A 25961-nucleotide genomic window follows, 5' to 3' on the forward strand; every position below is an offset into this window, starting at 1 on the left:
ATCATCATCATCATCATCATCATCATCATCATCATTACCCTTGTCGCTATGTGCCAAGACACAGCCTGAAAAACTGCCTGTGTTCCGGAATGGTAGTTGCTTCTGTAGATTACTGTGAAGATTGCTGATAGCTGACACAGATGAAGACACTGGAACTAAGAGTTGAAAGTGATCAGCCTGGGGCCACAGGGCAAGAGTTGGTGGAAGTGGGACATGCAGCCAAACCTGTCTGATGCCAACAAATGGGCTTTTGCCACAATCCCACCTGCCCACATTTAGCATCAAGAAGAGAAGGACCTTAGGAATCCCCTCCTCCACCCCAGAGGGAAGACCAGGTCTCAAAGCACTTTGGCCAGGAGTTTGCAAGGATCACCTTTTGGCCTTTTCCTCCTTCCTCACCTTTGCCACCTGTACCAGAAAAGTTGCTCCTCTCTCTCACAGAACCTGCAGTAGGCTCCCAGGAACTTCTCCTGGTGGGGTTGGGGCAGAGGAGGAAGGAACTGTAAATGGTCTTGGTTGCATGGGGCATGGTGAGATGGCTCAGCAGAAGGAGGAAGGAGTTGAGACTCATGAGAGGGAACCCCAGAGACAGAGCTCAGCTGTCCTGGAAAGCAGGCAGACTGGCTGCAGGTCACAGTCTCAGTGCAATTGTTCTCCTGGGGCTCCCTCTGCTGGCATGGCCCTCACTCCCTCTTCCATCCTTCCCTCTCTCTCTGTCACCATCTTTCCAGAGCCTCCTCTCTCCATAAATTTCTCTCCCTCTTTGTGTGTGTGTCTGCCTCTCTATCTCTATCTCTGTCCCTGTCCCTCTCCTCTCTGGGTCTTTCTCCTCTCCCTCTGAACCTAGATGGGAGGGTTTCAAAGTCCTTTTGGGTATTGGAAAACCTTTCTGATGGCAAAACCTGACTCTGGGTCACCCCGTCCCTCAGCCTCCCCCATTCACATCCCATAGCCTGTGCATTGGTCACTGCACCCTATGACCCCTACTATCCCGGCCTCCATTTCCTCATCTGTTCAGTGAACATAATAATAGCACATACTTCAAGGGTGATGTGAGGACTACGTGAGATCATATTTGAGAAGTACTTAGAACAAGGCTTGGCACACAGCAAGGGCTCCATAGATGTTGTCCACCAGTTCTGGGGCTCAGATCTGAGCCCGCTTCCCCTTCCTGTCTAGCACAGCTGAACAAACACCTTGCCTGTCCACCCCAGCCCCCTTGGTGCCAGGATCCAGGCCTGGGGGGGAGCCTCCCCAGCACCTGCCCACCCCTACCTTACCCCCTCATAAGATGACCTAGGCTGCAGTCACCCCTCCACCTTCCACCTGCTCTTTCAAGAAGCAGCACCCCTGCCCTGGGCTAACTCCCCTCCATGTGCTCTGGACCTGGAACAGCCAGTACCAGCCACTACTGGCAATTTCCTTCTAAGTCAATTAAGTAAAATTTAAATTTCAGTTCTTCAGTTCTGTTAGCCACATTTCAGGTGCTCAGCCACCACATGGGGCTACCATAGTGTACAGCGCAGATAATAAGACATTCTCATCTTTCCAGAAAGTCCCACTGGGCAGATCCCTGTCTTCCTTATCCAGGGGGGTCCCCTCCATCACAGAACATGCCTCTCCTGTATATTCCATCCTCCTTCTCTGTCAGGGTCGGCCTGCCTGAATTCAAATCCCACCTGCACACCTTAATAGCTGCAGTAGCTAACTTATCCAACCATGTTTAAAAATTAATTAAAAAAAAATCTTTGGGTGCCTGGGTGGCTCAGTGGTTAGGCCTCTGCCTTCGGCTCAGGTGATGATCCCAGGGTCCTGAGATGGAGCCCTGCATAGGGCTTTCTGCTCAGCAGGGAGCCTGCTTCTCTCTCTCTCTCTCTGCCTGCCTCTCTGTCTGCTTATGATCTCTGTCTGTCAAATAAATAAATAAAATCTTTTGAAAAAAAAAAAAAAAGCTTTTATGTAGGGGCTCCTCACTGGCTCAGTCGGTATAGCATATGACTCTTGATCTTGGGGTTGTGAGTTTGAGTCCTGTGTTGGGTGTAGAGATCACCTAAAAAAAATAAAGTAAAACAAAATCTGTCTGCAGTAACAATCAATGATTCCCAAAAGAAATGGCTAAGTGGGAAAGAAAAAAGCAGTAGCTCCAAATCATCCAGTAGGAGTTCATTTGTGCATTTAAAATGTTTTCTTGGAGCACCATCTCCATCAGCAGGTCTCAGAAAGGGGCAATATCCCCCGACCAGGGACATTTGGAAATACTGTTGGTCGACCATGCTGGGGGTGGGGGCAAGGGGAGCTACTGGCCTCCAGTGGGTGGAGGCCAGGGATGTGGCTGAACATTCCAAATACACAGGACAACCCCCCCATGACAAAGAATGATCCAGCCCCAAATGGCAATAGCAAACAGGTGGAAAATGCTGGTCTGTGTGTTTGCAAGGACCCAGCCTATTTGGGAGCTGTGCACCCCAAACTAATTTCAGGGGGATACATGAGATGGAGATTGGATTGCAGGAGGTCATCAAAACCTTACTAGTCAAGGTTTATTTCTCTCTTTCTCTCTCTTTACAAACAGGGTATACTCATGTATTAGCTGTGTAACTAAAAATTACATTAAAAATAAAAAACAGCCACAACAAAAAGATACCAAATGTGTCCAAACGAACCAAAGAAACAGAACTCTTTCTCTGACCCTTACCTCTGCCTCCAGATACCCTATTTCTCCTTCCTTCCTATCACTGCCAGACCCCCCCAGGGTCTTCACCTCCTCTCCCCTGCCTCCCCCACCTACCCCTGTCTGGCTTCCAGTGCCAGTCCCCTGTAGCTCACCCAGACCACAGCTGTCTCTGGGTTGTTACTAAATCCAGTGAAACTTGTTATCATAGTTGACCTGCTTTTGAAACTGCAGGGAGGGACTGTGCTATCTCCCTGACCTCCTGGAGCCTGTCTCTCTGGCCCTCTTCCTCTGGCTGCCGCCCAGGACCTGTCCAAATTCCTTTCCTTCTTGCTATCCCTTCAATGTCACCGTTCTCAGACGCTTTGTCCCAGGCCTCTTCTCTTCCTGTATTTCCATCCAGGAATCACCTACACAATCGGTGGGGTGTGTTACAAGTGAAAATGTAGCGTCCCTTGTTCACCCATCATTAACAATTTCAAAATGGTCACAGTAAATCATTAAACCAAGTCCAGAGCCTTTTGGAGCACGGGGCCCCAAGGGACTGGGCAGGTCAGTTGCCCACAAGGCCGGACAGGCTTCCAACTCTCCTGGGTTTAATCCCCAGCCTGTCTCATTGGCCTGCTCCCCCTGACCCCATGTTGTGCACCTTGGTTTTGGCTCCACAATTGCCCAAGACCTACTCTCTGAGGGTTGTGGGGTAGACAGAATGCACCTCTAAAGATGTCCGTGAATGCCTGAAACACATGACTATGTTGATCACATAGCAAAGGGACTTTGCAGATAGGATTAAAATATCTTGCAGACCTTAAAATAGATTCTCCTGGTGTGGTGGTGAATCTTACTTGACCCAGCTACAGGGCCCGTTTATTGACTTAAACACCAATCCAATTGTTGCTGGTGGAAGCATTTCGTAGATGTGGTTGATACCTACAATCACTTGATTCTAACTAAAGGAGATTACCCTTGAGAGCATGGGTGGGCCTCATCCAATCAGTTGAGTAAAACAAAGGTTTTTCTGGGGAAGAAGAAATTCTGCTTCAAGACTGCAGCATCTGCTCCTGCCCGATAGTTTCCACACTGCCCTATGGATTTGTGGCTAGCCAGCCCCTATAAGCACAGAATCCAATTATGTATGTAATATACTATATATGTATATATATATATATATATATGTATATATATACACACACATATATATATATATGACCAGGGATATGTATTACTTGGTAATCAATAAAAATTAGTATTTTTATATATCTTAACTATATAGGTATCCTAATTATATATTTTAATAATACATATGTCTTAATACATGTATGTATATACACATAGAGTAAGTTCTGGTTCCCTGGAGAACCCTGATCGGTACACCTGTGTTACCCAGGTGGGCCCAATCTAATCACATGTGCCCTTAAAAGCAAAGAACTCTCTCTGGCTAGAAGCAGGAGGGAAATGGAGCAGAATGGGAAGTGAGAAGGATCTGACTCACCGCCAGCAGGGGTGAGTAGCACAGAAAGCACCAGAGGGATGCAGGCAGCTTCCACACACCAGCCCCCAGCTAGGCCAGCAGAAGCAAGGGACCACAGGCCTATGGCCACAAGGAACTGAATTCACCCAATGCCCCCAATGAGCTTGGAAGAGGGTTGTTCCAAGTAAAGGGCACAGCTCTGCTGATATCTTGACTTTAGCCCCGGCAGACCTAATGTCCCACCCAGACTCTGACCTGCAGAAACTGTGGCATAAAAAATGTGGGTGGTTGTCAACCACACGGGTTGTGGAGATTCCTTACACCAGCAATGGGAAACCAATCCTCTCATCCTTGGCTCCTCCTTCTCCAGGAAATCCTGTCCGTCCTTGCTCTCAAGCCCAAGTAAGCCAACCTGAATCCCTTCTGGTTGCACCTTCCTCTCCATCCCTGTGGCCCCTGCTCCAACTTAGGCCCCTCCCCAGGATCCCTACACCCAGTCTCACAGCCTCCTGGCCAGGGCCAGGAAGAAGGGTAGGAGGGTGATGCAAAAAAAAAAAAAAATAATAATAATAATAAAATAAAATTAAAGCAACATCAATGAGTCAGTAACAAAGATTGACAACAATATGACACAACAAATGAATACATGCAACAAAAAGAATTACTAACCCATCCATGATGAACAAAACATCAAAAATTTAAATGAAGATGCCATTAGTGTGACGGATTTTTCCTTTATGTCCCCAGCAATCCAATAAAGTTTATCACAACCCTGATCCTGTCTTTATCTGAAGTTTCTTTTTAAGATTAAAAAGATTAAGATTAAAATAAATAAATTGTTAAGATTTATTAAAAGTTATTGAAATAAAATTAAGATTAAAATAAATAGTTAAGATTAAAATAAATAAACTTATCTATTTATTTTATTTGAGAGAGAGCACAGAGGGAGAGGTGGGGAAGCAGACTCCCCACTGAGCAGGGAGCCCCACGCAGGGCTCCATCCCTGGACTCCACCATCATGACCTGAGCTGAAGGCAGACGCTTAACCAACTGAGCCACCCAGGCGTCCGGTTTATTTGAAGTTTTTGATTTTTTTTTGTTCATTATGGATTTTTCCTGCATCCATCCTTAAAATAGTGCATTAAAAATCTTATTTACCCTAAACAAGATGTGGTCTATGCGTGTCATGGAATATTATTGGGCCATGAAAACCATGAAACACCGACCATGCTATGATGTGGGTGAACCTGGAGGACATCACACTCAGTGAGAGACGCCAAACACGGAAGGCCACATATCTAGGATTCCATGTATACGATACATTCAGAACAAGCAAACCCACAGAGCTGGAAGGCAGAGTGGGGGCTGTCAGGAGAAGGGGAGGGGAAAGAGGGACGAACTGGTTATGAGTAAGGGGCTTCCTCTGGGTGGGGGGAGGGGGATGCAAATATTTGGGAGCTAGATAGAGGTGTGGTTGCACAACACTGGAGATGTACCAAACCCCGCTTTTAAATAGTTCCTTTTATGTTATGTGATTTTAACCTCCGTAAAAATAGTTAATAAAAATCTGTATTTAAATATATTATTTATCTTGGTTACTGAGTTTTCCTCTCCCAACACACACCCTTTAAATTTTGCTCTGGGTTTGAACTGCAGCCTCGCTCCCATCAGTCCATCCCACTCGTGAATCCCAGAAGGAACTTTCTAGCACCGGGATCTGACCCTGTTATCCTGTCCCTTACCCTGCCTGGTTCAGCACGCCACAGTCTCCAGTGGCTTTTGAGCTGACCTCTCCAGGCAAAAAGAACTCCACCTTAGAGACCTCAGAGACGTTAGTGCCCTCTGCTCCTACCCGCCTCCCAGCCTGCTCCCAGCTTTCTTCCTTCCGCCCTCTAACCTGCCACTTCTTGGAGATGGTGTTCAAGCTGCACTCCTTGTGATCTGTGAAGCTGACTCTCTTCTGCAGCCCCACAGCCCCAGCCCCAGCCCCCGCCCCCCCAACACCGAGTCTCCGCCCTGGGCCTCTATCTCCACACTGCTCCTCCCAGCCAGCCTCCTCCCTGGGAACTCAGCTCTCCTCCCAAGGAAAGCACTCCCTCACTCTGGCCTGGGACCCATCTTCCCATCTGAGACTCTCTTGTCACCAAAAGGCACAGGCGCTCGGAGTCCTGTAATGACCTTTCTACCAGCCACTTTGGGCAGGGACATTCATCCAGGAAACCCTCCAAAGCAGGGTTAGAGCTGCCTCCTGACCCCACCCCAACACTACCTCCATCCTCTTGAGGACTCAGGGACCTTGTCTGTTTCCTTATCTCTCTTAAACTCTCTCTGTCTCTCTTTCTCCCTCCCTCTCTTCCGTCCTCCCTCTACACTCTATCCTCCAACTGCTGCAATCTGGAAGAAATTACTCTTCTAAACAACCAGACTTCCCCAGCTTCAGGAAATTCCAAGCTGGGCAGGGGGAGGGGCCAGGCTGGGGGCGCGCCCTGGCCATCCCCCACCCCTCTGCGTGTCCTCTGTGCACACCCAGTCGGGCCTCTCACCGCCCCCACACTCTACCCTCTGCCCGGAGGCCTCAGCTTTTCCACAACTGCTTTGGAGTCCTTTAAATCCTAGAGGCAAACTTTGGGGCGGGGGGTGCGGAATCAGGAAGGCTGGGAGGGGCCTGTGACTTAACCCTCTCTGCCCCAGACGGACTGAGCTGGCCTGGACGGTGACTCCGCAGCCTGTTTGGGTTCCTACTATGGCCCCCGAGAGGGGCTGACACCTCGGTCCCCGGTGCAGGTAAAGAAGGGACCCGGTGCCAGGGGCTGCCAGGGGTAGGGCTCGGACTCCTGGGTCTGAGGCCTGGACCCCAGGGCCTGAAGGAGGGGGGGGGGCTTGGGACTCCCGGGTCTGAGGAGTAAGAAAGGTAGGAGGCAGGACTCCTGGGACCTGAGAGAGGAGGGGTCCTGAGGGGGCACTATGGACCCGAACGCTTGGGTCCTGGACACCTGCCCCATCCCCCACTCCGGGGTCCGCATGACACTTCCTTTGCCAGGTGAGAACCATCGGGAGGAAGAAGGAAGAAGGCGCGGGCCTGGACCTCGAAAAGGAGAGGGGTCCCCCAGCCTGAGCCTGAGAGCGCGCCTGCCCCTCTCAGCGAGGACCAAGAGGTAAGGGGTCGCGGGGAGCTGGGCCTCGGGGTCCCGGGTCAGGTCCGGAGGGACGCGGGACAGACGGGCAAAGGGGGCGCGGGCGCTCAAGTCAGGGCGGCAGCCACGTGGCCCGAGCAAGCGCGGCGAGCCCACGGGGCGGGGGTCTCCCATTCCCGGGCCTGGCCCCACCCGCCTCGCTGCCTACCCCCGGACCCGAGAACCGGTCGGGCCGGGCGTGGAGCAGGCGGTTATTTCCGTCTCGGCGGGGCTGGGGCCAGAGAGGACAGAGGTGAACCAGCTGTGCCCTCCACTCCCGCAGCTGGAGCGGTGGGCCTGCTGAGAGGGAGGCTGGAAGGGGGCGGCAGGAGGGCGGCTGCGCCGAGCCTCTAGTCGCGGGGCCCGGGCCCCTCGGGGTCCCAACCTCGCTCCTGCACGCTCTGCCTCTTTCGCGTTTGCGGCGAACAACAGCCCTCTGTGGGAGCCCTGGGTGGCTGACGGCTTTTTTTCCCTAGCATGACCTCATTGCTTCAAGCACACAACTCTGCTTGAGGGAGGTTGGAGCCTTTTATTTAAGAGGACCCTGAGGCTGGAGGCTCCGAAAAGTGGAGTGACTTGCCCGACGCCCTCAGAGCTAGCAAGAAGAAGTCTTACTCGGAAAGGCTTTCTAACTCATTATTCTCTGTCTGGGATGGAAAAAGAGGAAAAGAAAGGCAAATAAACATAGTCAGGGGTGTAGAAAATCCCTGGCCTTTAAAGCATATGGAAACATTGTTTCCATGGGGATGCACACCCACCCATCCTATCCGTAGGGGGCTATGAGCAATAGGATATCATCTTCAGACTCTCATCAGGTTTAGTGTCTCTGCTGGTTTCCAAATCCAGCCCCTAACATTTGTTGCTGTGTGACCCTGGGCAACTTACTCCACCTCTACACCTTGGCCACCACCTTTGTAGAGCTCATGGAGCTGTTCTGAGGATTGAGTGAGTTTGAGTAACACACTTAGGTTCCCTCTTAGGAAATATAACATCAGCACCGTGAATATACTTCACAAAACCCCTAGCAAAGAGGCATTCTGATTTCTGTTTTTCAGTGGACTAAACTGAGGTTTAAGGTTGAGGAAGTGAGTTCAGGTTCCCACAGAAAGGAAATAACAGGTGTGTTTGGCCAGGAACTGGAAAATGGTAGTGGTGTTGGCTGATAGGACAACAGAGCATTGGGTTGAGGGACCAATCAGGGCATGGGCAGGGAGAAGAGCCAGTGGCAGAGAGCTGTCTGGGGAGGGGTCCGTTCAAGGGGCAGCAGGGGGTGGAAGTGGTAAGTCTGGGCTCTGGAGTCCCGCAGAGCTGGCTTTGTGACCTTGGGCAAGTCACATACCCTCTCTGAATGTGTCCTTCTCTGGGACATGGGAGAATGATCCCAGATGGCTACTGAGCATTTCATTGAACTTTGTGTCCTGAGCACTGCCAAGACTTTGCTGGCAACATCCCACCAATCTTGCAAGGAGACTACGAAATTTTATAGAAACATCCTATATTCCTATGTTCCATTTTTGAGAAGAGGAAATGAGGCCAAAAATGCCCAAAACCAGACACACACACATAGCCAGATGGAAACCGAGGCATTTGTCTGAGTTGTGTGCTCTTTCCCCCCACAACTCACTGCAGAGTAAGGACAGCCACTGCTAGCATGGGGAGAAGTTTGTTGTCGTTGTCGTCGCTATTTGTTTTTTTTTTTTAACTGTGGATTGAGATTTATTAATGAGCAGAGGTAAGCGTTTTAAAAAAATAAAATAGATTAGAATCGAAAATATCTGAGTGCTAGCATGTTGTAAGTCTTGTTTCATAAAATGTTTGTTTTCCTTGGGGGTGGTGTGGGGAGGAGAGGCGATGGCATGCCCCGTTGCAATTAAAATATATTTATTCATCTAGGCAGAGGTCAGAGAAGTTTGAGAAACACTACAGAGGTGGTAAATCGAGACTGGTTTTCCCAGAGAAATAAATGGTGTGTGTGTGTGTGTGTGTGTGTCTTTACAGAGTGGTCCTCAGAATACATCCAGCTATAATTATTTTAAATCCTCTTAGCTTTCATTTTTCTCTGCATTATCACTGATATTTCCTGGGGTGATAGTTACTAAAAGAATAATGGTGGCTGCTTTGACTGATTCATAGGATTTTATCAAATTTTGGTCTTGTTCTACAGTTATATGAGGACACCTCTCCCCACCAGCACTAGAATTACTAATTAGCTGGCACTATTACAAATATTATTTTCTTTGACATTTTTCTATGTGCCCCGCAAGGAAGGTAGTGTTATTTTATCCCATTTACAGAGAGGAAACAGACATAGAGAAATCACATAATTTATCCCAATCATACAGCTGGCAAACCAAGGGTGGGGCTTTGATTCAAACCAAGTTATTATTATTATTAGGACAACAGTGATTGTTAAAACAAAAGTACAGGGTCACCAAAGGCCTTCCCAGAAGTTCCATAAAAACAACCAGGTTCCAGGATATAGGCAAAGGTTGGCAATTTACCGTATTTACCGTAGAATGCAGGGCAGCAATGAGGCAATAGCGAACCGAGTTCATACGGTACTAGCTGCCAGTTTCAAATTTACGCCATTCTTGCTATTTTTAGAGAAACTTGTGAAAATGTAAGACATTATATTATCTCTTTCAAAATCAAATAACTCGAATTATAAAATGCTGTGCAAGTATAGATCCCCGGGCCCACTCTGAACCTGAATTTGAGGTTTTAGGCTGACCTGCATTATGACTTATGCCTTAGGCAAAGCTTTTGTGCATCCGTATTTATTTATATTTTATAGCTGTGCTGGTGTAAAGACAGATTGGCTGACATCTGTCATTTTAAAATAAAGCATGGTAACATTTTCTGGAGCCTCTGGGGGGGGGGCTAGGCACGGTGCCTGGGGCACTTGGTGGACAAAGTCAGCCCTGTCTTCAGGGAAGGGCCCGGGCAATCTCGGCCTCGGAGAAGCTGCAGTTCCTCTGCCAAGCTTAGGAAACGCTCAGATTTGGAGATGCATGTTGCCTGTGGCCCGGCCGGTGGGAAGACGGGAATATTCGTTTAGTGGAATCAGCCTGGCGCGGTGGTCACTGGCAGACCTGACCTGTCATTCGGGAGAGCGTCCTCTGAACCGCTGCCTAGGCCCAGGGTGGGGACGCGGGCTGCGGGGGCGGGGGGGGGCGGCTCCCGCCGGCGGAGGCAGCGCTGACCCGCTCTTACCTCCCACCCCCACCCCTCAGATGCCGGTGCTGAAGCAGCTGGGCCCCGCGCAGCCCAAGAAGCGGCCTGAGCGCGGCGCCCTGTCCATCTCCGCGCCGCTCGGCGACTTCCGGCACACGCTGCACGTGGGGCGCGGCGGCGACGCCTTCGGGGACACTTCGTTCCTGAGCCGTCACGGCGGCGGGCCGCCCCCGGAGCCCCGAGCGCCCCCCGCCGGGGCCCCGCGCTCCGCGCCGCCGCCCGCCGTGCCGCAGCCCCCGCCGCCTGCCCTCCGCGCGCCCGCGCCCGCCGACCCGCTGCTGTCCTTCCACCTGGATTTGGGCCCCTCCATGCTGGACGCGGTGCTGGGCGTCATGGACGCGGAGCGCCCGGGGGCCGCTGCCGCCAAGCCCGATTTGGACCCCAGCACCGGGGCACAGCACCCCAGGGCCCACTGCCGCCCCAACGCGGACCTCGAGCTGGACGACGTCATCGGCCTGTAGGCACCCGCGTTCCCGATGCGTTTACGGTCCGGCATCCCACTTCTTTATACATAAATGGCCAAGGTCTCTGCGCGAGTTCGGTCTCTTCACTTTGCACGTGGGAGGGGAAGGCCGGAGGGGGTGGGCAAGGGGGGTCGGTGATGGGTCCTGGCCCCTTTAAAGGCCAAGTGTGTCACCTGTGGCTCGGTTCCGCGCAGAGACTTAACCGAGGTCGAGATCGGACGGCTGGCCTGGAGTGGTGGGATGTGGCCCCTTTAACTCCGGGGGGCGTGAGTACACGGTGCCCCTTTCGGGGGCGGTGTCCCAACGTGGCCGCTCTGACAGCCGCATTCACTCATCAACCTTGACGGAGCCTGGCCCTCCAGACCAGCTCAGGGCGCGGCCTGACTCGCTCCAGGGGACCCTCTGTCTCGTCCCACAGGGGCCACCTAACTTGCTCCCGGGGACCCGGCCTGACTCGCTCCCGGGGGCCGAGTGCAGTGGCTCGGGGAGCCTGACTCCCGGCCCGCCTCTTCAGTGAACCCCTCCGGCAGACCCGCCCTTAACCCGGTAAGTGGCAGCTGAGTAAAGTGTCTGGAAGAGGCAGGGTTCCGGTGGAGCAGACACCTACCCCCTCGGAAAGATGCCTCGGCCCGAGGGGGACAGCGGTGTCCCAAGTCTGGGAAACCTAGTTTGAGCCTGCTGGGTACAGTTGTCCCGTAGAGGGAATGACCCACAAGGGGCGGAAGGCGGGGCAGCACGTGCAAATCTTTAGGCGAGGGGAGGAATCCAGGCCCCAGAGGGCCCCCGAGGGGGTGGGGGGCTCCCATTCACAGCCCTAGGCGAGGGCGGAGCCAGCCTGGTGAAGAACCTGGAGGAGGCTAGACCGTACCCGCAGAGCGTCGCCGAGGGCGGGCTGAGAGGGCGTGGTCGCACTGTAAACTTAGTGGACAGAGGCCGCGGAGGGGGACAGGTCCGGCTCCTCGAGGGCACTGGGGGAGGAGGTCACTCTGCGGGCCGTGCCCAGCCTTGAAATCCTTTGGACGCGGGGAGGAACACACGCGAGCATCGCGGGGCCTCGCAGGCATTGGTCAGGCTCCCCGAGGACACCGCCCGCGCAGGGCCGTCTGCCAGGCCCGGGATCCGAGGCCCCGCGAGAGCGCGTGCGCGGTTCCCAGGGCAGCGGGGACGGGGCGCGGCCGGTGACCTCCCGGCGAGACTCCCCCGCACCCCACTCCCATGGCGGCGGTCCCCGCAGCCGAGCCCGCACCGCCGCCGGCCTGCCGCTTCTTCCTGGAGGGCCGCTGCCGCTTCGGCGCCCGCTGCCGCCAGCCCCACCCAGGGGCGCCCGCGCCGCCTAGCCGCGGGACCGGGAGCGAGGCCGGGAACGAGGCCGGGGCCAAGAAGCCGCCGCTGCGCACGGCCGCGGCCGTCATCCAGCGCATCCGCTGGGACCCGCGCCTCGACCCGGCCGACTTCGCGGTGGGCTACGCCGACCGCTTCCTGGGCGTGCGCGAGGAGCCCTTCGCCGCCTTCTGCTGGGACGAGCCGCTGGCGGCGCTGGGGCCCGGCGTCCTGGCCGTGCCGGAGCACCGGGTGCGCTACTTCCGCTTCCGCGGCCGCGTCGTGTGGGACCGCGCGTCGCGCACCGACCTCGTCTTCGGCTCGGGCTCGGCGGCGGGCCGCGGGCCCACCATCCTGGACGCGCTCGGCGGCGAGGACGCGCATGACGGCGAGGACGAGCGTTGCGGGCGCGCGCACGACAGCCGTGAGGATGCCCGCGATGGCGGCGAGGACGCGCACGGCATTGAGGACGCCCAGGACGGCGGGAGCGCGCACGAAGGGGCAGCTGCCACTCCCGGCGACACCAGAACGGAACGCCAAGCACCCGGCTGCACTGGGCTGGAGGCCAGGCAGCGACGCAGGGCCAAAGGCCAGGCTGCCCCACGGACAGAGCTGGAAAGGGCGCTGAAGCCGGCCACCGCGGAGCCACGGGGTGGAGAAGCACAGACAGCTTTAGGACGGTCCCCTGCAGGTTTTCCTGAGACGGAAGTGGAGTGGGGTCCTGACGCTTGGCCCTCGGAAGGTGGAGAGGCCGCTGGAGCCCGGGCCACGGAGCCTCGCCAGCCCCGCCCCACGCATTTTGTGGCTCTCATGGTAACTGATCCTGGGCTGCAGGCTGGGGTGGCCAAAGCCCAGGAAGAGCTGGTTCAAGCTGCACCCTCGTGCGCTGCGTTCCTGGTGCCCGCAGGGGCCCTCCACCTGACACTGGCCCTCCTGAGGCTCACAGGCCCTGGGGAGGTAGCCGCCGCAGTGGGCGCACTCAGACGTGCGCTCTTGGCCCCAGGACTTCAGGCACCCCCGCAGCTGACTTTTAGGAGCCTGCTTCTCCTGGGGCAGCATGTGCTCTGTGCCCCACCTTCCCCCTCCCTGCAAGCTATGGCCCAAGTGCTGAGTCAGAGGCTGGAAGCTGAGGGGCTCAGAGTAGTAGGGCCCCAAGGGGGGCTGCACCCCCACCTCACACTAGCCAAGGTGCCCCACGGTTCTCAAGTCAGCCTCCCTGAGCCTGGGTTCAGCCCAACGCAGGAGCTAGGAAGCCAGGCCCTAGGGGAAGTCTGGCTGTGCCGCATAGGCAGGGCAGGGGACACCTACCAGCCCCTGGCTGAGCTGCCCCTGGGGTGATGGTCCCCTCCGACGTCTCCAGGAGACCACTCTCGACCGGGAGAACCTGGAAAGATCCCGCCCAAGCAGGAAAGGACAAAGTGCTCTCTCTCTCTCTCTCTTTAATTTTGGTTTCTCTCAAGCTTCCAAATGGTGCTCAGTGATCCAAGGAAAGAATGAAGGAAGGAGAAGGGAGGGGAGAGGGAAGGGAGGGGAGGCAGAGGAGGAACATCTGGAAAAAAAGCAGCCTGACAGTCCAGCTGTTTGCAAACTCATCGCACATCCTCCAGTTACATGGCAGAAGAGGGGGGAGGACCAAAAAGAAAAAGGGGAGGAAGAAAAATAACTTAAATAAACACACACAAAAAGAAAAGAGAAGGAAACATGACGTGAGCTGGTGATCCATGGAGGCAGGGAGGGAGGGAGGGTAACCGCTTTACCTGTGCTGAACCAAAGAAGGGTGGGGGGCAGGAGGAGGAGGGAGGGAAGGAAAACAAACCAGAAGAAACACTGGGGTGGAGGGAGGAGGGGGCCACGGAGACGACACAAGTGCAGCTGAGGTGGCCCAGCCGGGGTCCTGCGGCAGCCTCCGGGGTCCTCGGCGCGCAGTGTCGGCGTGGCTGCGGTGGTGGCCTGGCGACAGCATTGCTGGCGTGGGGGGCTGAGGGCGAGGCACAGTCTCTACACGGCTCCCCGAGCCCTGGACACTGAGGCCCCTGAGGGCTGTGCAACAAAAGTCTGTGGTGAGGCGGCGGGCGGCGGGCTGAGGTGCTGGTGCCCCCGCCGCGGGCGGGCACAGGCGGCGTGGCCAGTCTTCTTCCGGCCCCCCCGGCATGGGATGGGCCGGGCTGCCAGGTCGGTACCGGAGTACAAGCTCGAGAGAGAGAGAGAGAAAACACTGAGACAGCATTAGTGGGGGTGCCGGGCGGACCGAGCAGCCTACAGACCATGCCCCCAACCCTCTGCTGTCCCACCCCTTCCTCCCCCAACCCCTCCCTCGGAGGCAAAAAATAAAAATGTAGAAAAAATCTCTGTACAGACTCCCCGGTGGGCAAACGGGGACGGGATGGTGGCTCTTCCTGGAGCCCACTCCCCACGAATTAATTTACAACCCAAGTCCATGGCTCAAAAACAAAATCGGCAAAGGTGGCGCTGGGGGGCCACAGCCCTGCCCCGCCCCGCCCCCATCCGCGCTGGTGCTCAGAAGGCTGACAGCTGCGCCAGGCTGAGGCGGCAGTCGATGCTGGCGTTGTCCGGGCCCGTGTATGCCAGGCCCAGGGGCTCGAGGAAGGCCCGGCAGGCGGCCTCGCCCTCGAAGGCCAGCTCGGCCTGCAGGTAGGAGACTGGCAGCGCAGGGCGGAAGCTACGGAGACAAGAGGAGAATGTGATGAGGCGGGCGGTGGGCAGGGGAGGGCCCCACAAGCAGGGAGTGGGCGCCCCCCCTTCAGGCACCCAAAGGGTCTCCTCAGCACATTACCTGCTGACCTCTCACCCCTCCCCACCCAACCTCCCCACCTCCAGGGGCTTGGGGGGGCCCGGGGTGGGGCTGGTGGCCCCAGCCCCGGCTGTGCCCCCCTTTACCCTCACTTACCTGTACATGGGGACCAAGGAGAGGGGATGGGAGGGAAGGGCCCAGCCAGCTCCTCCACTGCTCAAGGGCCTGAGCAGTCCCTCAGAAGAGGGCCCACCGTGGCCCAAGGGCAGGGGGGCAGGCAGAGGGGGGTGACCCGAGGGGATGGGCATGGGCATGGGTTGGCAGGTCTGATAGCTAGCTACTCTGGGGTATCCGCCCTGGCTATCTGCCCTGCCTGGGTCACAGTGCCTTGGGAATGCCAGGCACAGGGTCAGCCAACACGTATTACATGCTGGTGACGTCACGTGCAGGTGCCAACAAAACGGCGCATACCAGAAAATAGCTGTGAACTTGCCGAATTCTCTCCCCAAAACCGTGTCGCCCTACCCTTTAGAAACAACCGCTGAGCAAACTGTATGTAGCTCCAAAGGCAGAGCCACCCGGCCAGCGTCAACACAGGAAGGACACAGTAAAAAAGACATGAACCAGTCCCGCCTCAAGTCCGTGCCACATCATGGCTCTGGGATTTACGGGCGGAGGGGGAGGGGGGAGGGGGACACACACAAGAGAGCCTCTTTCTCCCCACAACTGAGCTGGCATTCTCGCCACGCTGCAGGGACCTGGTCTGGGGCCTCTGGGAGGGAGGGGATGAGAGCAGGTGGCCAGTCTAGGCCAAGGCCCCTCCTACAAGGAACCTTCACAGCTGTGGCCCCAACCAAGACGCAGCACATGTAAACTAGCCAGAACAGTGACCCGCCCACACGACACCCCTGGGAGCTGCTGTCCCACTGCAGAAGGCAGACCCACAGGGCTTGAGACACACCACCTCCCTGTCATTCCTGGGTAGGTAACCAGGTCCTGTGTATGCTGCTGCCTTCATGTTTCTGTCCCACGTCCTTGTCTACTTCTACGGCCCCTGCCCTAGCTCAGCCTCCGCCTTAAATCTTCGGACCAAACCAGACCCTGCAGTGTGTGCATCTCCTAACTTCAGGGTACTGTCCCTCTCCAATTCCACACCATTCCTGGGGCTCCTGAGCTAACTGATGTGGCCCCTTGGACCTCGGCAAGGTCCTTGGTGAGATGGACAGCGGGGCCAGGTGGTTCTCTGTTGTGGGGTGTCCTGGGCCCTACGGGAGGCTGAGCAGCGTCCCTGGCCTCCACCCACTAGACACCAGTAGCAACACCTAGCTGTGTCACCTGAGCGCACCTCACTGCCCTGAGAACCACGGGATGCCCACCACGCGCACACATGCAGACACACGTGCTTGATACAGGACACCTAACATACCGAGAACTTGCTCTTCTGACCTGCAGATAGTCTGTGATCTGACATGCCCCCGTATCACCCGTCTCCCTATACATTTTCTGCACCCTTGAAGGAGCTCGAGTCTGAATGGGGTGCTGGGGTCCCATTAGATCAGAAGCTACCGAGTGAACGACCATCTTTTCTAGTTTGTCTCTACCGAGTGGGAGCTCAGTATCAGCAAAAGCCTTGAAAAGTGAACAAAGACCTCGGAGCGAGGAAACCCAAGAGCCCAGAGCAAGAAAAGAAACCAAGGTCCAGGGTGATGTGAGCAGGAGAGAGAGAGACTCAGGTGGAGAGGGAACCCTGGAGCCGCGAGACAGAATGGGGAAAAAGGAAGATGCAGAGGCGGGCCCAGGAGACAGAGAGCCAACTGTGGGAAGAGAAGCAGGAGGAGCTGGGGAGCGGGGTACATGTAGAAAGAAGAGACAGGGAGAGAGGACCAGTGTCCAGGGCACAGGAGCTGGAGGCCTGACAGCCCAGAAGTGTGCAAAACGAGAGGGGGAGGAGGAAGGCGGCGGCAGGGCCGGCAGAGCAGAGGGGGCGGGGGAGAACCCAGCTTCACATACGTTTTGATCATCGCCTTGAGGGCAGCTTTGCGCTCCCGGTCTGCAAACTTGTCCACCAGGTACCCAGACATGCAGGGCGCATGACAGTAGAGCCGGAAGAAGCGGTGGTAGTTGCCCAGAGCCCAGGCCGCCCTCAGTGCCAAGGCATGAGCCACACAAGGGTCTGCCTTCAGTTCCCGAGTCAGGTATGCCAGCTCCGTGGTGATGTCTGCGGCCCAAGACACACGAGGATCAGCAGTGCCCCACCCCAGGGGCTTGGGGCACCCCATCCCGCAGGAAAAGACTCTCACCTCCTGAATTCTTGGTGAAGATGTAGTAGAGGATGCGGTAGGCAGTGAACTCGCCCACGTTGCCTGGCAGGTTCTCGGCGTACAGCGACTTGAGCTGCGTCTGGCACTGGTTGAACTCCTCATGGTCGCCCTAGAGCCCGGGGCCGGAGGGAGAGAAAGACCATGAGGCCGGGACGGGGAGCCTGGGAAGAACCCGGAGGGCCTCTGCACCCCACCCACCTTCTCCAAGGCGATGCGGGCGTGCGTCTCGTACACCTCCACCGTGAACTCTGTCCGCACCCCTTGCACCTGGAACGGCAGGAGAGCGGTGAAGGCCACCGCGGGCGGGACTCTCCCAGCACAGGTCCCCCGGGCGCACCCTCACCGTCAGGTCCTGCCGAATAGACTTCATCTGCTCGCAGGCAAAGGCGTAGTCTTGCTTCTCTTTCCAGTGGGACTTGACCATGCACAGAGACTTCTTCAAAACCTGGGAAGGGAACATATTACGGCTCAGTGAGATTCCAGCCAGGTGAGCAAAGCCGTCACTAACACCCGGTACGCTTCCACCAACGCTGCGTTCCGAAATGACAGCTGTGACATCACGCCCGTGTCATAACTCACTAGCAACTTTAAGAAGAACCCAATGCGTTTGGCAAGGGTAACTACTCCTGACCCCGGCTGCCTCAGCGCGTCCCCTGGCATGGAACGCGGACACGCCGCTACTGCGGCCTCAGCAGGACTCAGGAGCCTGATCACCCCCACCTCAGGAACGCTGGCCTGGGAAGGTCGCTTTCTTAGGAGACAGAGGCTCAAAGCCCAGCAAGTCTCCCGATGAAGCCACAGGACCCAGACTTCTTAGTCTCCGAAACACAAGTTCAGTTTTTAAGTCACCCCTCCGAGAGCTCTCAGGCCCCAACATCCCCAACCAGCTGCAGGCCCCTGCCACCACCCCACAGGCTCCGTGTGGTCTCTGCCATCTTTCCAGGGTGGGCGCCCCGGCCTGGCACCCTGCAGGGAGGCCCTGCCCGTCCCAGGCGCTTACTGCCACAGGGCGCACAGTGGACGGGTCAGGGGCGCAGGTGAGACGCAGGTAGTGCTTGGTGATGTCAGGGCAGGTGCCCACGATCTGAAGCTCCTGCCAGTCCGGGTCAGCACCACTGCTCTCCAGGCTGCCCATCTGCAGCACCAGGGGCTCGAGGCGCAGGCGGCGTGAATGTCCGTGCTGGAAGCGGGCCGCCCGCTTCTGCTTCTTCAGCTCACGCTCAGGGTCCTCGCACTCGAGCGCGGCCATCTTTTTGCGGCTGCGCTTGGTGGGAGCAAGGTCATGCCTAGAAAGGGAGGTCAGGGGTGAACAAGGCAGATGTCCTAGCCTGCCCTTCCAACTACACCCCAAGAATCCCAATCTTAGCCCTACCCCCCTACCCAGGGTCTCACCTCTTCCCACGCTGTGCCCTGCCTCGGCCCCGATCCATGTGGGCCCCCCGACCTCCTCGGCCCTTAGGGGGTGGGTTCCTGCGACCCACAGGGTGACACTCATTCCCTGAGTAAGAACTGTCGGAATCCGAATGGGAGTCACTGCACAGAAGAAGCAGGGAGGTAAGGACTGAAGTGGCTCCTCCCCCGACGCCCACCCTCCACGCCCTACCCCCACACCTCCAGCCCTCGCACCTGCGGCGGAAGTGGCGGGTAGGGGACCGGGAGGAGGAACGGGAGCGGGAGTCCGTGCTGGAGGAAGAGCTGTTGTCCTTCATGAAGACATTGCGGTTGCCAAACTTGGTGAAGCTGCTGCCCCGGGCTCGGCCAGCACCCCCAGCCCCTGGTGTCCCTCGCTGGGACTGGGCACCCCCGCCCCTGGTCGCTGAGCCTGCCCCCCTGGGAGGATGAAGGCTGCTAGGGGCCTCCCACCGCTTCTTCTTGGGGCTCTCAGCCCCAGGCTCCCGAGTCAGCCTGAGGATAAGCAGGGCAGGGCATCACCAACCCAGCGCCCCGCGCACCCCAACACCTGCCAGCCGCCCCCGGAGCACACCACCTCGGGCAAGAGAGGGACTTACCCGGGAGACTCAGCTAATACACTGCGAACATGAGAGGCGACCCCAACATTTCCTGTCTAGAGAGTGCTCTCCGCAGCTGAGCGCGTGCACTCACCAGCCTTCCGGGCCCTCACCCCGCCCCAGGACAGCACCCTCGGGCAGCACCCGCATCCCTGCTCTCCCCGCCTGGCTTTCCACCTCCGGGATCCGACTTTCTCGCTCATTCTTGGGGCCACAGGTACCTAAGTCTGCAGGTCTCTGCTTCAGCACCCAGAATGGCTCTCCTCCCCATCCCCGGCCTGGACTAACCCTGGCAGGGGCTCCCGGCTCCAGTCAATGGTGTAGGCCGAGCCGTCCTGTAGCCGGGCCTGCAGCAGCTCCTTGAGCAGCTTCTCTGTCCGGTCCTTGTCCTCCTCCGACTCGCAGGCCGTGAAGCAGCGCTCCACGTACTCCTTCATGTCCTGCGGCCAATCGTCCGGCTTCCCGGACAGGCTCCCCCTGGGGAGGGCGGCAAAGACAGTCACTGCTGCCGCCCGCACAGCAGACACACGCCAGACATAACCGAAGCGTTTTCTATTTCCCCTCATTTCGTGCTCACAGCCACCCTGGGGGAGGGACCCCTCCCCGTTCTGGAGCAGCAGCCTGAGGTCCGGGGCGCAGACTGACCGCAGAGGCGAGGGAGCTGGGACAAGTGCAAGAGGGGGGCCGTCACCTGTGGTTCTGGGCTTTCTCAGGGTTGGGCTGGGGGCCGAAGCTGCTGTGCTGGCCCTCGGAGGTGGAGCCGAAGCTCTGGCTGGTGACGGCAAAGGGCCGCTTCTGAATGTTGAACTTGAGACCACCCGTCCCAGGGGCTGCTGTGAGAGCCAAGAGCCCGGGTTAGACCTGCCCATGCCCTATCTCAGGCTGCCCCACCCCCAGGAACAGGAGACACCAAGCTCCAGAGAAGGGCTCCAGCGCAGGTACCCGAAGCCTGGGGATGAGCACAACACCCAGAAGCTCCCCATGCTCGGCCCCGCAAGGCCCAACCCCGTGCCCTCTCTTCTTCCGCCAACGTACGCTTCATCCGGTTCCACAGCTGCTGGCCCTTCTTGGGCTTGGCAGGCTCGGAGTAGGCGTGTGGCCCGTAGGCCTGGCCCGAGGCAGGCCCTGCCTGGCTGTGCTGTGTGGCTGGGGCTGTTCCAGGCTGGGGGCCGCTGTTCAGAGTATGAGCCCCATGCTGGGGGGTGGAGGGTTGAGGGGGCTGGGCTGCCGGCAGCTGCTGGGGGGCCTGGTAGGACATGCTTTCTTCCATGCCAGGGACCGGGGGCTGCTGGAAGAAGTGGGTGCTGAGGGCAGGAGGAGAGCCCCTGTGCTGGCTCTCACACCGTCCCCACCATCACGGCATTGCTTAGCTCCCAAGCCTGCGCCGTGACCCGCCCACATCAAACTGCCCTGGGCCCTCAGAGCGACTCCCTGAGGAATGGAGCATCAGTGCCCACTCCTCACAGCTCAGACTCCGAGCTGCTCTCCCCTGGCCCCAGCTGGGAGGGGCGGCAGCGGGCATTTGCACCCTGCCTTCCACCTCCTGGAGAACGCCGCCCCGACACCACGTCCACCCAGAAAGACTGAGCACATCGCATGTGCCACTCGAGACCCACACGTGATCACACACATTCTCAGGGGCCTTGGGAAGTGACTCTCCTTCCCGCCTGACAGGACTGGCTGAGATAAGCGGAGATCATATGACTCATAACGACAGTTCCACAGGGGAGCTGGGACCCCAGCCCAGGTCTACCCGGCTCCCCTGCACCAGCTCCACACTCCTCCGCACTGCACACTAAGTGTGAGGCCAGACTGCGCGTGTGATTGTGCACGTATATGTGCACGCGCTGGAGGGAAACTCAGAAAACAGGCCGCCATGCTGCAGACCACTCCCACTGTCACCCCAACACCGAGCCCGTGGCTTCGCCCAAGTCCCAAACCCATCTTGGTTTGAAACACTGTGCTTTGCCCTCCTCGTGATCAGATCAGGAGGTGCTTGGCAGGAGAGAAGGCAGGGTGGGGGCAGCTTAAAAAATGCCGGCGTCCCCGAGCATGCCCCTCACAGAAACATTCCCATTCTTGAACATGGCACAAAGCTAGGCAGGGCGTTACCTGGTTCAGAGCCCCCTGGTGCTGGGGTGCCGATGGCTGCTGGGGCGTGGCAGAGCCATAGGAGCTGGCCATGCCGTACTGGGAGGGAGAACCGTAGCTCTGGTACATGCTCTGCCAAGGGCACAGAAACCAGGGTCAGCAGAGGCCCAATTCCCACCCCTTCTCCCGCCTGCTTAGGAGTGTTAAAAACAACTAACGAACAGGAAACCTCTATCGACCCATCTATTTTACAAACGTTCACTAAACACCACAACACAACCAAAAATAAAATAGGAAAATCCACGCTCCAACCAAGTCTACTCAAGACACGTGCACAGCTGAGACAGATACGCGGCGTATCCGGCAGTCAGCCCCGTGAAAGCAAGCCGGGGTGCGGGACGCAGCCTTAACCAGTCAGGCCAGGAAGAGAAAGGGCTCCCTGAGGCACAAACTGGGAAGCCCTCTGCAAGGTGAGGACACAGAAGGACAGGGGACTACGGGACCAGAGCTAGAGCAGAACACAGGTGGACATCGCAGGTGACAGACGGAGCACCGGCAGACTGGCGGCCGGAAGTGGGGAACATAGGACTTGGACCTGGGAAGGGCTCTCGGCTTGATCGTGAGGGCAACGTGTGAGTGGACAGTGTTTCAGAAGCTGTCACTGCTGTCTTCGAGGCCTCCCCTGGCTCCTGGAACCCAGTCCCCCCAGCCCCCATCTGTCCCAGCTGGGCAGGGCACTCACCATGGGGAAGTACTAGTAACTGTACAGATGCCCCCCACCCACCTCAGCACTCACCATTGGGGTAGTAGTAGCTGCACGGGTAGGCCCCCTGCCCCCCATCCACCCCCTCCCCAGGCCGGGCACTCACCATGGGGTAGTAGTAGCTGTAGGGGTAGGCGTAGTTGTATTGCTGGTACCACTGGTAGTACTGCTGCTGCTGCAGGGCCGAGGCCTCCGCCTGCGACACATACTGTGCACAGACCGTGCGCCATCAGCACTGGCGGCAGGAGCCCACGCCCCCTACGGCCCCCAATGTGGTTAATTCCTGAGAACACAACTGGGTCCACCTGTCTCCAAACAGCCATAGCCTCTACCCATGAACTCGGGGCACCTTGGGGACCCAGGGCACGTCCCCCTCCTCAGGCTGGATTCCCACATGGTGCCCTGGGCTCTTTGAGGAAACAGCCCTTGCTCTCCCACTTGAGGCTGTGCGAACGTCTTCGGGGCACCCTGATCTTGTGATCCCAGAGAAGACCAAGCGTTTCCCTCCCCAGCAACCCGTCTCACTTGTGCACTGGCCACAGGCCCATTGCTGCTGGCCTTGGAGGAGCTGCCGGCGGCTCCTGCTTTGCTGATGCTGGCCAGAGCCTGGCGGGCCTTCTCCCACTCCGGGTTCTCGTGCATGGGGGCCTCCATGCCGTTCTCCCTGCCTGCCCCGGCCACCACGCTGTACTGAGAAGACCTGCAAAGAATGGACATCGAGTCAGTTCTCTCCCTCCCTGTACACACAGTGGGCAAAACGCAGACGGGCACACAGCAGGGCCTGAGATGCAAACTCCCTCGCACGACCTACTGGAGTCTGAACTTTTAAATCTAGAATGTATGATCTGTTAACGTGCTGATGACCACGTTCTGTCTCAGCCTTCCTGTGAGGGAAAAATCCGAGAGAGAGACCTAAGGCACTTTTCCAGGGGCCTGGTACACGGCAGTGCTAAGTACCAAACGAAATGATCACCAGCATCCAAAGAAATTAATGCGGCACCTGGTGCCTCCTAGGTCTAAATGGTTACGAGTCAGTGCTGACGCCTCCCCAGCCAGCAAGCTATCATCACGCTGTTTTGGGGAAAACAAGGTATAAACAAACAGAGCAAGGACAGCATTAAGTGCTGGAGGCTGCGCCTTCATCACAGCTCATGAAATGAATCATCCCAATTTTGAGAGCTCAGCACTGTACTGTGAAAACATGATGCTCAGAGATGGAAACCTGACTGTCCACACTACAACCACACGCTTCCCTTCACCCTGGTGGCCAGAGGAGGAGCTCATCCGCCCTCTGCCCACAAGGACTGCTCCAGCACCCACGCCATGGGACTCCCATCCCAGAGGACAACACTGGGTCCGGCTTCCTCTTGCCCTCCCCCCGCCTCTGTCCCTCTAGCCACACTAACCAATCTGTGCTACGTTGATCACCCACGTTGGCCGCCATCTGGACCTTGGGGCATAAGGGGCGGGCCTCAGGAGCCAGACTGCTTTCTCACTGTCTACGAGAAAAAGGAGGAGTTAGGTAGACTCGAGGAGGAGCAAGAAAAAGTCACGAAGTGGGGGGCGCCTGGGTGGCTCAGTGCGTTGAGCCTCTGCCTTCGGCTCAGGTCGTGATCTCAGGGTCCCGGATGGAGTCCCGCATCGGGGTCTCTGCTCAGCGGGGAGCCTGCTCCCCCCCCCCCCACCGACTCTCTGCTTACTTGTGATCTCTGTCGGTCATAAATAAATAAAATCTTAAAAAAAAAAAAAAAGTCAGGAAGCGGGGAGAGCGGGAGACAGGCCCACGAGAAGCCAGGCAGACACGGAGCGTGTGAAATTAGGACTCGCTGAAGAGGACTCTGCGTGAGGGAAAGACCTTCGCCTCCCTGCAGTGCTGAGTGGAACAGGAAGGACTGGAGAACAGGGAAGGCTGAAAGCATTTCCCAAAGGGAAAGCGAAGGACCTGAAGCCCTTAAGAGCATAGGAAGGCCCCAGGGAAACCCTGCCACAGAGGAAAGGTGCAGAGGGCGGGATGGGGGGGGGAACCTCAGGGCAGCGCTAAAAAGCATTGGGGGGGGGGGGGGGGGGGCCCCCAAGAGAGAGCCGAGGAGGGGGGGGGGGGGGGGGGGGGGGAAGGCAGCCCCTAAGAGAGACCAGAAGAGTGGGCCGAGGAGCAGTCTGTGAAGGAATCCGCATAGAGATCCAGAGGAAAACCAACCCGAGAGGAAGGGGGGCGAAGGTACTCCGGGGAACAGGGAGAAGCGGAGGTGCCCACGGGGAGCCCCGCGGGGGAGAAACGCGCTCCCGGAAGGCTCTCGGGAGACGGCTACCAGAAACCTCCCCCACGGGCTGGGGGTCCCGAGACGTCCAACCGCCCTCCGGAAACTCAGAGCGGGGCAGAGAGGGCTGCGAGAAAGCGAGGGGTGCCTTGGGGGCCTAAACCCGGGAGGCCGAGAGGCATGGGTGGGCTGCGAGGCCGGAGACCCTGACGGCCCCACAGCAAGTGCGGGAAGGGAGCCTGGAAGACGCCCCGGACGAGCAAGCTTGGGAAGGGGCGGGAGGGGACGAGTGGGGACAGCGCGTGGGGAGGGCGGGCGGGCGGGCCTCACGAGCACCGGACGCGAGGGGCACCTGGCCGTCCCGGGGGCCCGACAGGGCAAAGGCGCCAAGTGGAGGCAGAGCCCGTCCAGATGCCGGCCACCCGCTCCAGAGTCACCGCCCGGCCGCGCGGCGCGTGCGCACCACGGCTCCGGCGGCGCGGGACGGGACGGGGGCGGGAGGGCTAGGGGGACGCGGCGCCGGGCCCGCGCGTCGCCGGGGCAACGCCATCCTCCCCCTGGAACCGCCGGGTCAATGGGGGTTGAGAGAAGGGGCGCTCCGGGCCCAGGAATTCCGAGGGCGGGGGGCGGGGAGCCTGGCCGATGGCGCAAGCGCGACGGCGCGCAGGCGCACTGGCCGCCTGCGCCCGCCACACCCTGTCGTCGCTCGCGCGCGGCGTCCGTTGGTGCGACGGCCCGCCAGGCCTCGGGACCCGCTGGGCGTCGGGCCGGAAGGAGACGCCGTGCTCGCCCGCTCGCCCGCCCGCCCGCCGCTCCCCACACCCACCTCAGCCTTTCGCCCCCCCGGACTCGTCAGCGGCAGCCCAAGGGGACAGCGACACGGCCACGGAACTGCTCGAGACCCGGCTGGTTCTTGTCTTCCTTGGGCTTCGACGTTCTGACCGCGGCGTCCTGACGTCACGCGGAGGCCTCGCCCCACCTCCCTCGGCCCTGCGCCACCAATGGGCGCCGCGGGCTTGATTTGAGCCCGCCCTCCGCTTACGCAAGGGCGCGTGGGCGTAGAAGGCAAGCCGGAAGCCAGGGGTGGGGACGGTGGCCCCGAGGGGACATGCGCGGCTGCAGAGTCGGTCGGCACTGTGCCCGCGCAAGCATTCCTATTTTGGCTCCGTGAGTGGTAACCATTGTTGTTCCCAAATACAAGCTAGCGTGAGGTGGGTTCTAAGATTGCCTCCGCGCAGCGATGTGGAAGCCCAGGCCGGAGAATGATGAAGCCGGACAAAGGGGTTGAGAACAGCCCTCAGCCGGCTACATAAAATTGCAGAGGCGCCCCTGGTCGAGGACGCGGCGCGTGCAAACACGCGGAGGCGGGCGGCGAGCAGAGCCTGCGGACCTGGGGATCACAGGGAGGCCATGGGGGGAGCAGATGGCTGCGGC

At 58.1% G+C, this 25961-nt stretch overlaps 3 protein-coding genes across 6 annotated transcripts; 2 read left to right on the forward strand and 1 right to left on the reverse strand.

Annotated features, from left to right (window-relative positions):
* The first annotated feature begins 6632 nt into the window (after nucleotides 1-6632).
* On the forward strand, nucleotides 6633-11078 carry CDC42EP5 (CDC42 effector protein 5). The gene is made up of 3 exons (XM_032848711.1): nucleotides 6633-6926; nucleotides 7183-7297; nucleotides 10549-11078. The coding sequence occupies exon 3, from the start codon at nucleotides 10549-10551 to the stop codon at nucleotides 11008-11010; it is 462 nt and encodes a 153-aa protein (XP_032704602.1). The 5' UTR covers nucleotides 6633-6926; nucleotides 7183-7297; the 3' UTR covers nucleotides 11011-11078.
* Nucleotides 11079-11870: 792 nt separating this feature from the next.
* LENG9 (leukocyte receptor cluster member 9) lies at nucleotides 11871-13695 on the forward strand. The gene has a single exon (XM_032848630.1). It carries the CDS (start codon nucleotides 12229-12231, stop codon nucleotides 13669-13671), a length of 1443 nt encoding a protein of 480 aa, XP_032704521.1. The 5' UTR covers nucleotides 11871-12228; the 3' UTR covers nucleotides 13672-13695.
* Nucleotides 13696-13755: 60 nt separating this feature from the next.
* On the reverse strand, nucleotides 13756-25488 carry LENG8 (leukocyte receptor cluster member 8). Of its 4 annotated transcripts, none has more exons than XM_032848609.1 (16): nucleotides 25354-25487; nucleotides 23676-23768; nucleotides 22795-22969; nucleotides 22376-22477; nucleotides 21528-21638; nucleotides 20451-20700; nucleotides 20107-20248; nucleotides 19704-19892; nucleotides 19033-19311; nucleotides 18799-18939; nucleotides 18407-18692; nucleotides 17750-17851; nucleotides 17605-17673; nucleotides 17386-17515; nucleotides 17096-17303; nucleotides 13756-15013 (listed from the first exon to the last, which is right to left on the reverse strand). In XM_032848609.1, exons 2-16 carry the CDS (start codon nucleotides 23711-23713, stop codon nucleotides 14851-14853), a joined length of 2385 nt encoding a protein of 794 aa, XP_032704500.1. In that variant the 5' UTR covers nucleotides 23714-23768; nucleotides 25354-25487; the 3' UTR covers nucleotides 13756-14850. The 4 variants fall into 4 exon arrangements, with proteins under 4 accessions (XP_032704500.1, XP_032704499.1, XP_032704496.1 ...); XM_032848608.1 differs by having other exon boundaries at nucleotides 20451-20703; XM_032848605.1 differs by lacking the exon at nucleotides 13756-15013 and having other exon boundaries at nucleotides 16638-17303; nucleotides 20451-20703; nucleotides 25354-25488.
* Nucleotides 25489-25961: the final 473 nt, after the last annotated feature.

This window comes from Lontra canadensis, unplaced genomic scaffold (assembly GCF_010015895.1).
Source record: "Lontra canadensis isolate GAN:19392208 unplaced genomic scaffold, GSC_riverotter_1.0 scaffold206, whole genome shotgun sequence".
NCBI lineage: Eukaryota > Metazoa > Chordata > Mammalia > Carnivora > Mustelidae > Lontra > Lontra canadensis.